The sequence below is a fragment of the Gadus chalcogrammus genome, chromosome 8, assembly GCF_026213295.1.
Source record: "Gadus chalcogrammus isolate NIFS_2021 chromosome 8, NIFS_Gcha_1.0, whole genome shotgun sequence".
Lineage (NCBI taxonomy): Eukaryota > Metazoa > Chordata > Actinopteri > Gadiformes > Gadidae > Gadus > Gadus chalcogrammus.
Window position 1 is genome coordinate 12,229,216 of NC_079419.1, and position 13,273 is coordinate 12,242,488.

At 45.4% G+C, this 13,273-nt stretch overlaps 1 protein-coding gene across 4 annotated transcripts; it reads left to right on the top strand.

Annotated features, from left to right (window-relative positions):
* Nucleotides 1-1,804: 1,804 nt before the first annotated feature.
* plcd1b (phospholipase C, delta 1b) lies at nucleotides 1,805-13,149 on the top strand. 4 transcript variants are annotated; one of them, XM_056595923.1, is made up of 15 exons: nucleotides 1,805-2,171; nucleotides 3,467-3,655; nucleotides 4,515-4,743; nucleotides 5,364-5,493; nucleotides 5,978-6,206; nucleotides 6,460-6,661; nucleotides 7,362-7,506; nucleotides 7,927-8,079; nucleotides 9,092-9,250; nucleotides 9,530-9,689; nucleotides 10,250-10,366; nucleotides 10,750-10,928; nucleotides 11,164-11,296; nucleotides 11,749-11,898; nucleotides 12,097-13,148. In XM_056595923.1, exons 1-15 carry the CDS (start codon nucleotides 2,141-2,143, stop codon nucleotides 12,183-12,185), a joined length of 2,295 nt encoding a protein of 764 aa, XP_056451898.1. In that variant the 5' UTR covers nucleotides 1,805-2,140; the 3' UTR covers nucleotides 12,186-13,148. The 4 variants fall into 4 exon arrangements, with proteins under 4 accessions (XP_056451898.1, XP_056451899.1, XP_056451896.1 ...); XM_056595924.1 differs by having other exon boundaries at nucleotides 1,808-2,171; nucleotides 3,467-3,628; nucleotides 12,097-13,146; XM_056595921.1 differs by lacking the exon at nucleotides 1,805-2,171 and adding an exon at nucleotides 2,193-3,265 and having other exon boundaries at nucleotides 12,097-13,149.
* The last annotated feature ends 124 nt before the right edge of the window (nucleotides 13,150-13,273 follow it).

A 13,273-nucleotide genomic window follows, 5' to 3' on the forward strand; every position in this document is an offset into this window, starting at 1 on the left:
CTACCCAATTTAATCGTTAGAGGGCGTAAATGTTCTCCGTACATTTTTATGTCGCACACCAATACATTTTTGTTACTTTGTCTATCATACATTACAAAGATTTAGCAAAGGTAATACAAACAAACCACTGACATTATACTTAAACGATGCAAAGAGTAAGATATGATCGCAATCTAAAATTCATTAGGATAAGATGTACTTTAGTTCTTGATCCTAAATGTGGTTGCCACAGGCCACAGCAGTAGGTAGGCTTGCAATAGTAGTAATGCAAAAGAATGGAAGACAATAGGTATAACACACACACACACACACACACACACACACACACACACACACACACACACACACACACACACACACACACACACACACACACACACACACACACACTTTTCTGATTAAATTCTTTGAAGGTTATTTCACAATTTCCCTCAAAATAACTCAAGTGTGTACTTAGTCATGCAAACAGGCGCCAAGATATCAAGGAACTTTGACTGGCTGAGAGCACAAAGCTTTGGTAAGCATGAGAGACATGTCCACGCTTGTAGAGGCACTCGAACAAACAGAACGATATTATCCTTGTCCCTACATTTCAACTGCCCCTCGTCCAAGCTTTGTTTAATGGATTTTTGGGGGGAATTTCTTCAAACAAAATTTGAAAGGGAATAATGGAATGGAAATATTAAAGTGTACATTTTAGTTGCTATAGTTGCAGCCTGGAAACATGATAGTTCACTCTACAGCAAAACCAGTGGTTAATGCACTGGTCTGGGCCTGCAGTTTTGTTGCATGGAGGCACAGAAACGAGAAGCCACCATAGAAAATGTAAACTCAAGTTTCATAGTTTATTATATTTTATTAATAGCAGGTTATTTTCCCCATGGGCAATTTCCAAACTCGAATGGCACTCAAGATATTGGCACATATTTCTTAAACTCTATAAAGGAAGGAAGTTAGTTTGCATTAGAAGTCACTATGTCTGTATCTAATATATATGTACATGTAATATTAGATATCTGAGGACAAGCTGCAGGACTAGAATAGGCAGCCATAGTTTCTGACTACATTTATGATAAAGGAGGGCCTGTTTAAGTTTTTTTTAAATACACTGGAGTATTTAAAAACAAGTACTGATTTTAAAGGAATCATTATTTAACAACTCGATCGATTCTAGAATCGACTTCTACTATACGCACTCTCCCAATCTCTCTGTCTCTATCCACCTCTCTCTCTCTCCCCCCCCCCCCCCCCCCGCTCCCTCTGTGGGGCCACTCTGCGCTGGTGCTGATGGTGCTGATGGTGCAGGGGGGTGGGGGTCATAAGCCGGATGTGAAAAGGAAGTGCTGAGAGCTTCACCCCGCTATCTCCACGCGCATTGTGTCCATCTCCACACGTGCAGTAGGCCTACCTGCAGGCCCTGTGTAGCATCACCGAGGATTCATATCCATATCCATCTACATGCTGTTGACATTTTAGAAATTTGGGATTGCATATGTGGTGGATTGCCACTGGATGTGAAAAAAACTATATAATTAATCTGACCAGATTTATTTGGATGACCAAACAAAGATGGGTAATCATGCGCACAATCTTGGAAAGGCTTAAACACTTTGACTTTACAAATGCACCTGTGACCTTAACACAAGCACATACTTTTATTTTAGTAAGCCTATAAGCCTATATCAAGTTGACTGTGAGGCCAGATTCCAAGCAAGAACACCTGCTCAGTCACAAAGAGTGATGGTGGATAATAGAGTTATCATTTGAGTGTATAGATCCCTCCTATTATAACAACAGGCTGTGCATGCTGAGGTGACATCACGAGTTCTGATTCATTGCAGGCTCGTCAAACCGGTAACTCGGATTGCCAGCACCACAAACACACACACCACCCCTACTCGGATTGTCAAAGAGAATCGCACCTGTTTTGTCGCCCTATGCAAGAGTACACTTGGGGATCCTGACTTGCAGCACGAAGTTTGGTGAAATAGCCGTAGTCGACGTTTACGCTTCTGAGTTTCAACAGGGCATATGGAAAGACGGAAAGTAGGCCTAGTTGGGTAAGAGTGTGCTTTGTTGATCATTCAAACGAAGTTCAGGTTAACCTTTTGGTGTAAGTACAAGACTCGGTGAAAAAATCATGGAGACGAATGGGATCAACACAATACACGGTAGGACGTTTGTTTGAAACATCAGAAGACATTCAAATGTTTTAGGGTTTTGTTTGAGAAAAACAATGTCGTCCGTTTACAATCGCCGTGATAACTATTTTTGACATTCCCCAAAAAGCATAATTTCATAAGTTGTGTATTGTTTGAATTGCTTTCTGAAGTAGGCTCGATTTGCCAAAGGCGTGTCTCTTTTCATCCACATTGGATTCATATTTCAATTTTATACAAAAATACATTTGCGAACACACCAGCGTTTTTTCCAATAGGCCTACTTTAAAGCAATAATTATTCTGCCCTCCTGCTCTTCCACCTTTCTAAATCACTGTTAAAAACTAAACAATAATGCACTGAATGTATGAAGATGGTGCATTTACTTTCAAATGAGCCTGCACGTTAGGCCTGGATGACTGAAGAAAGTTAGATAATGCACCATTCTTCAATGCGTCGACATCGGTTCCAATTTTTTAAAGTTAAATGATGCTACAGCCTCTAAGAGTTTGAACTTGGGTCAACAAAAGGTGTCCGTTGGTAGTCAATAACTCGATGTGTCCTGAACCCGTCCTCCCGCTAGAGGGAGCCCTGGAAGCGCGTTCCGGTCACCGCACGATCTCAGGTGGTCATGGGGTGGCAATGGATAGCGTAAGTTTATCATTAAAGTTTGTTCGACCTAAGACCAACGAATCCCGTACTGTAAATCCGGTTCAATCAATGACGCGCGAATGATCATCCATTCTGATGCGCTTTTATTTTTTATTTTTATGCTTGGTACTCGACCATGTAACCATTTCCGAAACGCAAAACCATAATCTAAATCCCGAGACAAATTTTGGTAATTAACAAATCCCAAAATCCTATCGATTTGGCTGGCTGCAGCCAGGGAGAGAACTTTAAGGACACGCCCTTTCTTCAGACGGATCTGTCAGAGAGCGCCTGAAGTAACGCTACAGTCGTGTTTTGTTTTTTTATCCGTGTATATGTAAAGCAAATAGATTTCACGATGCAATGCACAAAACCGCCAAGTCGAACCAAATCGGAGGAAGAACTCTATAATGCTCAAAGGAAGAAGGTGACGAGTTTAAATGCCAAGTTCCTAGGTAGGCAAATAACCGGATCTTTCGGACGATTACATTGTGTGTGTGTCGTTTGCGAGCCTTATGACAACAGACGTGTAGAGACCCCCAGTCTCGATTGTTGTAGGCCTACTTTAGATTAAGTCAAGCGTGAATCCACGCTTCGGGAAAAACGTTGTTGTCTTAGTGATTGGTTTGTCTATTTTCCACCCCTCACTTCTCTAGGTCTGGAGGGAGATGGAGACCTTCAGTTCCTGTTGACGGGGGGAGACCTGCTTAAGGTGCGCTCTTCGTCCTGGAAGAAAACCCGCTATTTCAAACTGCAGGATGACTGCAAGACCCTGTGGTACGAGTCACAGCGGACCTTTTTCAAGTCGAACCCAGCCTGTGAGTGTCTTCCCCGCAGAGCGCCACGTACGACTCCCGGTTTGATAAGCATTCTGCACCTGTTGTACTCTTCAATAAGCAACACACATCCAACAAACAAACAAACAAACGGGGGCAACAGGGTTATCTATTCTGATCGGGGAAAAGCGAATTAAATTACAATTCTAATTTAAAAAATGTAGGGTAGGCCTATCACTATGAAAAGCTTATTTCAAACATGGTTACACATTAATTTAAGGTTAAGGCGTTGTCCCATCAGATATGCAATCTCAATTTATTGAAGGTGTGGGAGGGAGCAGGTTTATAACTCCAGATAGCGTTATATTTTTAACGTTTTCCTTAGCTAGCAATTTCACAGTGGTTTAGTTTTAAACAGTCATATCTTTTCTATCGGACTAAGAACACCGGTTAGGGCTTTTGGCTAATAACCACGTTTGTGTGTCAAATGAGGAGAGTCCTGATAATTAGTTTATGGCAATTTATGGCACCCAGTCTCCCCATGTCAGCAGTTCAGAGAGAGCAAGGGACTGTGTTCAAGTGCAGTCATAAAAAAACAAGTTGGCCAGGTAACCTGGATATTAAATCCTTTTTAAACAAATGTGTTTGTCCGGGGGATAAATCCCTCCTACAATAGACTTGGATAGATATTCAATTAAGCTCCATGTCGTCGATTACATTATCGAACAATGGCCTAGTCAAAAATGTAAAACTTTATCCCAAAACATCGACACAATACGTATATATCTCCCAAATGACGTTGGTGAGCACTGATGGCAGGCAATCTCTCATCTCACCACTACGCTACACCCTGCGTAGCAAAAAAATACTCGCCACTAATGACTCACTGCACCCTCCCGAAAACAGCATCTCCTCCCCTTCCCCCTAGTCTCCATCGAAGACATCTCGGCGGTGCGGCCGGGCCGTCACTCGGAGGGCCTGCAGAAGTACACGGAGGAGCAGGTGGGCCCGCGATGCTTCTCCATCATCTTCAAGGGCCGGCGCAAGAACCTGGACCTCATCGCCAGCTCGGAGGAGGAGGCCCGGCGCTGGGTGGTCGGCCTGGAGAAGGTCATCACCAGCACCAAGGGCCTGGACCGCCAGGTGAAGACTGAGCAGTATCCTTTGGGTGGCGATGAGGGGTGACGGTTGGCGGTTGCCGTGGGAGCTGAACTGTCACAAACTATTTAGAACTGTGTGATGGTTGTGACAGAGTGACAGGTGTCCTCCAGACACCGAGCGGCGCCTCCAGCGTCGCCGGGTTGTTGGTGAAGCAGTTTGAGTTTCCTCAAATCCTAGGGTTGCCGGTTCGAGGCCCCACTTGCTGGCGTTGCAGTTATCTCTGAGTACTAGAGCTAGAGTCGGTAGTGCGTACAACATCACAGTTGAAGTTGAACTAACTAGCGGTTTGGTTGCAGATTTCAACCAACTGAAATCCCCCAGAACACAGCATGCTGTATGTTGTTTACAAAGCAGAGCGTTGTGAAGTAAAGGCCTACGGTGACAAGAGGTCTCTAGGACCGACAGCTGGCATCCGTCCAAGGAAGGTGTGGACCTCAATGTGATAAGAGCCGATGCTGTCAGAGGCTGTAGCTCCATGACCTCAAGTGACTTGACAGAAGAGTTAAAGTCGTAAAATGTCTCTACGTTGCAGATCTGGGCTGTGCAAAGGTTATGACATTAAACGATAGACCCTGAGTTAAATATCTTCCTGAACAAGCCCCCTCCCCTCACCTAGCTGGATCTTCAACTGCATGAGGAAGGCCGACAAGAATGTGGACGACAAGCTGACTCAGAAAGAGCTGAAGGACCTGCTGCTTTTCATGAACATGGAGGTGGAGGATGACTACGCTGAGATCCTCTTCAAGGTGACCCACAGGCACACGTGCAGTCTCTCACACACACACACACACACACGCACAGTCGCGTCGACGACATGAGGCACAATTGATGACCAGCTTTGTTGTGTGTTCGTTGGCATTAGCATATTGGCGTTGGCGGCAATAATGGAAGATTATATTGACTCTGGCGTCGTTATCCTGCTAGTTTGAGTCAACTCGCATTTGACTCAAACTAATATTTCAGTTAATGTTTTTGCATCGATAATCACATACCCAAGGTATATGCATATACTTTACTGTGTGCATTTCATACAACCTGCACACTTTTAAGGTAAAGGGTTTTTTTTTGTCACTTTGCTCACAATACATTTTGTTGATGATGTGATACCAAAGACCACAGTTCATAACCTCATTTTGTGTTTTTAATGTTTCATTTCCCTCTGTACTCAAACCCATTTAATTATTTATATTAATGTTAATGAATATACTTTTATTTCGTGCAAACCTTCAGCAATGCGACGCGTCCAAATCGGGGTACCTGGCCGGCGCGGAGATCGAGCGCTTCTACGAGCTGCTGACGCAGCGGCCGGAGATCGACGTCATCTACTCGGAGTACGCCCGCACCACGGGCCTCATGAGCGCCGCCGACCTGCAGCAGTTCCTGGTGCAGGAGCAGAGGGAGGAGGCCACGCTGGCCGACGGCCACGCGCTAATCGACAAATACGAGCCAGACGAAAAAGGTGGGACTTTTATTTTGAAAGCGAGGACTGTGTTCTCATCATTTAAAATAAGGTTATTTTTGTGTAATTTATTTTTCATTGAATACTAATCTAGGATGATGATGATGAATGAAATCGCTAAATAAATGAAATTACAACAAAAAATCGTATTGACACTAAAAATAAAAAAATAGCAAATATTTTCCATACAGAGCCTTGTCTCAATCCGTGCCATAGCCTGCAGCTGTAAATCTCCCCCCCTCCTCCCCCCCAGTCAAGGAGAAGAAGCTCCTGTCCAAGGACGGCTTCCTCATATACCTGAACCACCCTGAGAGCGTGGTGCTGAGCCCCACACACGCCACCTTGTACCAGGACATGAGCCAGCCGCTCAGCCACTACTTCATCTCCTCCTCGCACAACACCTACCTCTTGGAGGACCAGCTCAAGGGCCCCAGCAGCACGGAGGCCTACATCAGGTAGAGCTGCTAGGACTGTGTAGTACGACCGCGTCGTCAAGCTGTACTGCTGTGTTCCGTTTTCAATTTAGCCGATATTTGTGCTGCAGAAGGGGAATTTAGACATTGAACAGATACTTCTGCTATTGTAGTGCAATTTAGTCATTTAGCAGATACTTTGGCTGTAAAATTGAGTCATTTAGCAGAAACTGAAACTACACAGGTAGTGGGAAGTGCATTAAGGAAGTGCATATCTCCATTCAAGCAGGAATCGTTACACATCTCAATACATTTGCTCGAAGCGATTCAGTAACGATACTTTTAGTTTATAACGATAGCGTTAGTTACGGGATACCTCGGCAGTACTAGTACAATTGAGTAATTTTGCTGTATTATATTTAAAATGTGGTAATTAACAGACACTTAGTACTATAACAATCTACAATTCTGTCATTTAGCAGATTTTTCCTATACTAATACCTTACCATAGCACCTGTTACAGCCTTACGTTTGGCAGAAAACCAAGAGGTTGAAATTCAAAATGACCCTTGGACCCAAGTGGCGCTACAAGCTAAAAATCACCCATCTGTCGTTGAGCTCCGTCCAATATAGTTATAATATAACTAAAAGTCACCCATCTGTCGTTGAGCTCCGTCCTGATTGTTCCACGGCAAACAATCCGTGTCGAGTCCATGGCTTAACCTGACCCTTTGACCCCCAGGGCCCTCCTGCTGGGTTGCCGCTGCGTGGAGCTGGACTGCTGGGACGGGCCCGACGGCGAGCCCGTCATCTACCACGGCTACACGCTCACCTCCAAGATCCTCTTCAAGGACGCCATCCAGGCCATCCACGAGTACGCCTTCAAGGTGTGTGTGTGTGTGTGTGTGTGTGTGTGTGTGTGTGTGTGTGTGTGTGGTGTGTGTGGTGGTGTGTGTGTGTGTGTGTGTGTGTGTGTGTGTGTGTGTGTGTGTGTGTGTGTGTGTGTGTGTTCAGTAAATAATGATGATATGGTGTTTAGCAATTGAGGAGACCTTCATTCAAAGTTGTAATTTCCAGATTCGGCTTAGAACGTACATACTAAACATTCAATGTTGGGGTACAAAAATTTCTACTTCATAATAGAGTAAATCGTTAGTAGGAATAAGGTAAAATCTCTTCTAAATTCCACACAATTAGTCTGACGGGGCTAACCTGTCACTGCTGCTGACCGTGGCACATTTATGGAGACGTGCTACGCTGTCAAAGCTGGAAAAGATTGACATCCTCCCCCTGAATTCCATCCCCAGACGTCTGAGTACCCGGTCATCCTGTCCCTGGAGAACCACTGCAGCGTCGAGCAGCAGCAGGTCATGGCCCAGCACATGAGCTCCATCCTTGGGCCAGCCCTGCTCACACAGCCCCTGGGGGACACCATGCCCACCTGCTTCCCCTCGCCGGAGGTCAGTGTGGGCTTTGCTTACGCATATTCATCCAGAGTACCCCAAAACCAGAGACTTGGGGGTCCTTTGTTCTCCCACACGCATATAAACTTTGAAATAAGTCTGTACATGATTTTTTGAGTGAGATACGCATTTCTGCAAGCAGCCCGCCTCCAGCTACCAAGCGAGCGAGTCAGTTTCGGCGCCCCCTCCTACGTAGGAAGGGGGCACAGTTGAATATTACCTCCCACTTCCCCACTCCCCTCCAATCAGAGCATCGCTAAGATTGTATGGACCAGCGGACGAGCAGCTCCGGCGGGGGGAACTCTGCACTAGCCTTGCAGCTAAGCTCCAGGAGTACAATCCCTTTCTCAACCATGGCCGAGATATCCCCCACTACGAGTCTTTACTTGTGGAAGTACCAGAGACTTCAGACACAGTCTTTATTATTCATAATATCATCCGATGCGCACATAGCTTTTGGGCGTGATATCAGATTATATAAATACCCGTCTATAATCTTATTATTATGTGATATTATATAATATAGAGCTCCAGGTGTCAGCAAACGGCAACAACCCCTTCTCCTCCATGCTGTGGTTCAGTCTGACAGCTCATTAGTCAATGGGCAGCAGCTCATTTGCATAAATGCTACAGACACCAGAAACACTGGAACTCAAATACTATGTTAACTTGTTGGGAAAACACCATAATATGTCTCCTTTAATATTCTTTATGTATTTGGTTCACATTATGATTTTTTTTTTTTGTGTACATTCAAGGACAGGACGGTAGGGAATGAAATGTAGTGGAGGCCGTCAAACCTGTGTTGCCACAAGGCCTGTATCCCTTATGGTTTGAGAGACACTTCCTCTTCATTGCCTAGAGGCTGAACAAGTCGTGTCCGGACCAGAGCATTGTGACTGGGGGGGGGGATTCCGTAAAGGTTTACACCACTGCGTGTGCGTGTGTGTGCGCGTGTGTGTGTGTGTGTGTTGCAACTGACCACTTGTTCCTGTGTGTGCGTGCCTAGGACCTGAAGCGGCGTTTCATCATCAAGGGGAAGCGTCTGAACAAGCTGGAGGCAGCCTTCTCTCCCGAGGCCGCGGCGGACACCGCCGATTGCGAGTCTGTGTCGGAGGACAGCGAGGAGGACGAAAAGGAGGAGGCAGAGGAGGAGGAGAGGAAGAAGGTGAGACATGATATCGGAGGAGGATGTCACTGGCCGTTTATTTATTTTTAAAATGTATTTGCTGTCATAAGTGTCAAATGTTTCAATAATTGGGGGAAGGGGAGTCTAGTGTGGGCTAGGGGGTTTGATTCCCAACCCAAAAAGGTTCTTGGTTTGAATCCCAGGGTCTCTTAGTCTACGCTATAGGCCTCCTTGAGCAGGGTTCCTCTAAGCCCTGCCTGCCGTGGCCCCGTACCAGCCCATGGGCTGAAGTGTGACGGCGGTCCCTTCTATGCGCAGAACAAGAAGAAGCTGAAGCTGGCGAAGGAGCTGTCGGACATGGTGGTGTACTGCAAGAGCGTCCACTTCAACGGCTTCGCGGACGCAAGGGACAACCTGAGCTTCTACGAGATGTCCTCCTTCAAGGAGGGCAAAGCCCTGGAGCTGGCGGAGGAGTCTGGTACGACCGATTCTCGGCTCGGGCGATTGGACCATCTCAAAATTGAGCATCACAAATGAATATGCGTAGAAACTAAATGGTAGAATGGTCACCTTATTATATATTAGTAGTAGTAGTAGAAGTATTTGCATATACTTTTTGTATGATTATCATTATCTCTGCAAACAAATATTAGTTTGAGTCAAATGCGAGTTTTCTAAACTAGCAGGATAACGAAGCCAGAGTTGATCAAATCTACGAAAGGAAACCCAAAACAAACCCGTGAACTCGGCTCAATTCATCCTCTATTGTTGCCGCAAAACACTAATATGCTTACACCGACGAACACACAACCAAGCTAGACATCAGAAGTACTTCTACATTCCATTCATTCAAGTGGTCCTTTTACTTTTAATAATAATCCTTACGAATGGTAGAATTTAGTAGTAGAACAATGGTGTTTCTATATAGAGTTAGATAAGAGGTGGATGATCAGCTGTCTGATTTTAAAACAAGCGCATCCATAGAATGAAGGGGGTTTAGGTTCTGGTCGTCAGTCTAAGTGTCTTTCTCCTCGGCAGCTAACTGCTACATCCACCACAACGTGGACAAGCTGAGCCGGATCTACCCCGCAGGCTCCAGGACCGACTCGTCCAACTACAACCCCGTCCCCTTCTGGAACGCTGGCTGTCAGATCGGTGCGAGGCCCCCCACAGTACCAACCCCCCGCTACAAGCACTCCCTTTGTCTGGCTCGTTCCTTCTTGCTGTCTCGCTCCTTCTCTCTCTGGCTTTTGTTCTCTCCTTACTCTCTATCGCTTTCACTTCTTGTCATCGTTCTTCCTTTGGTCCACTTTCTTCTTCATCCTTTTTTTTTTCTTGCTTGCTCTCCGACTTATAACTTTTCTTTCTCCATTATCTTGGCTCATTTCATTACTCTTTCCTGTCGTTCGTAACTCTGTCATGACTGCCCAAGCTAGTGCTGGTTCCTGATCCAGCTCTTACCATGATCTTGGGGCTGAACTCTTCGACTCTCTCTCTCTCTCTCCATTATTCATGTCTGTCCGTCTGGCGGTCTGCAGTGGCGCTGAACTTCCAGACGCGCTGCGCGGACATGAGTCTGAACCAGGGCCGCTTCCTGGTGAACGGCCGCAGCGGCTACGTGCTGAAGCCCTCCTACCTGAGGGACGCCGCCAGCGAGTTCGACCCCATCACCCTGACCCGCGGGCCCTGGCTGAAGCACAAGAACCTCCACATCATGGTGAATACGACCATGTGACCGACACGTAACCAATCAGCTCACAGGCAGTGTGTGTTGCTCACTTGGACATACTGGGTTTAGGGACGGGTCCCTCATGTCATATCAAGGGAATGACTGAAAGACTCACTGACTCACACACACCCTCTTAATGACATGTTGCTTGAGCTCAGCTCAAGGGACTACATCGTCTGTGGTTGATGAAGCTTTCTGTGTACTGACATCTTGTATTTCTCAGGTGATCTCAGGCCAGCAGTTGCCTAAGGTGAAGGCTAAGAAGACCTCCATCGTGGACCCGGTGGTGAGGGTGGAGGTGCAGGGCGTCCCTGCTGACGTAGCGGTGAAGGAGACGGCGTGCATCGATAACAACGGTACTGTGGCTTGTCAGCTAGCTGATTGCTAAACTAGACGGGCACATCCAGGTGACTGGAACTCACTATTGTTCACTGAAGTAAGATTACATTTAAATGTGCTTGTTTATTTAAATGCTGACTTTGGTTTCCTCCGACAAACATTTGTTTTTTAATTCGCTTTTTGCATTGTCATGCAAATTCTAAAACACGGTAGTCAGCGTATTTGCCTTCCAGTTCAAAAGTTATTTGGTTCGAACCCAAATGTCCACACACGGACGCTTAACTTCCTAATAATCTCATTTGTATGAAACTGTATACATGTGATACCGCTGATAACGATATATATAATATCCTGATAATGAGGGTGCATTGAATTTCTGGTTTGGACAGTGGTGAGCCCCTAAACGGTTGGCAAACACGACATGATTAAAATGTGAATCCATAACTACGGCTACGGGTTTTGGTTTCAGGGTTCAACCCCGCGTGGAACGAGAGCTTTACTTTCGACGTGCACGTACCGGAGCTGGCCCTGGTCCGCTTTGTCGTGGAGGACTACGACAGCGCCTCGGACAACGAATTCGTCGGCCAGTACACACTCCCCTTCTCCAGCTTGCAGATGGGTGAGCTGAGGAACACGCACCCATCCTAGTATACACGCACACAAACACAAACCTTATCTGCAGCCTGCAGATGGGTGAGCACACACACACACACACATCCGCACAAAGTTTGTCGCAACAGGAACCTCATTTGCATGCTGTTGAGTGGCTGATCTTAATTTAGCAATTAGCTGAGCTCTCTCCCTCTCTCTCTCGCAGGATACAGACACGTGCCTCTACTCGACCAGAACGGAGACCTTCTCCCGTCGTCGGGTCTATTTGTACACATCATGGTGGTCGACGCGTAGTAAGACGGGCGTCTCACCGACAAACACACATCACACAGAGAGGGGGATACATCTCAAAAAACTCCTGTGTGACAACATGACACTAAAACTATTCCGGCAGTTTTTATTAGTTTCTCCGTAGATCTAGATGGATGGATACGTTTCAAGTACTTTAGTTAGAACATTTCTGTGTCGGTCTGATCAGCAAATTCACTGGCTTTTTTTCTTTGAGGATAACTAGAATAAGACATGTAGAAGCACTATTTACAGCAGATTCCTTTTTTCTTTTTTTAGCACGACAGTAATTTTATACTTGAAGCCCCTAGGCATTGGCATTCTTTCAGCAGGTGGGACACAGAAACACACTAACTAACTCCCACTAGTGCAGCTGGCTTGGGAGCGTTAGTTTGAGAGAGTATTTCTATTGGGTTTAAATTAGCTCACGTAGGTTTATTCACTTTTGTTGTTGGACTACTGTCTCCAGCATTTGTAGCCTTTATCGTATTATGTCTAAATGCCTTAATTTATGTACATGCCAATATTGAAAGAACATGATGCATCTTAGTCCTTGAACATTTTCAACTTTTTGTTCTTGTATCAGAGTGTAGCAGTTCTCACTGCTGATTTTTTTAATCTGATAAAACGTTTCAAACTAAATGTGATTTTTTTGTTACTAATCATTGACAGAAAACATTCACAAGAATACTCACTGAAACTAAGCCAATTGATAGAAAAGCATAAAGTGGCATATTGTCATTTGACTCCCAAATAATACATTTTTCTTGTCAAATTTAAACAAAGTATTTATATTTCTACCTCAATACGTTAAAGTTGGAAATAAATGTGGCTTGGACTTATTCACCTAACGGTCATATTGCTTCCCAAGTAGCTTCATTATCCCCACCCAGCTACTGTTAAGACCCAATATGGCGGCTTGGTGAACAAAGCCTCATCAACTTTACCATTGCATGGACGGATCAGGGCCGCTATCAAAGTGTTATATCTTCGAAAAGCACTGAGTTCTCACCAACAGTCTAAAGTGACAAAAGGATGTCTTCCCCCCCCCCCCCCCCGACAAGAATTTAATACCGGCTGCTATATGGGAAAGC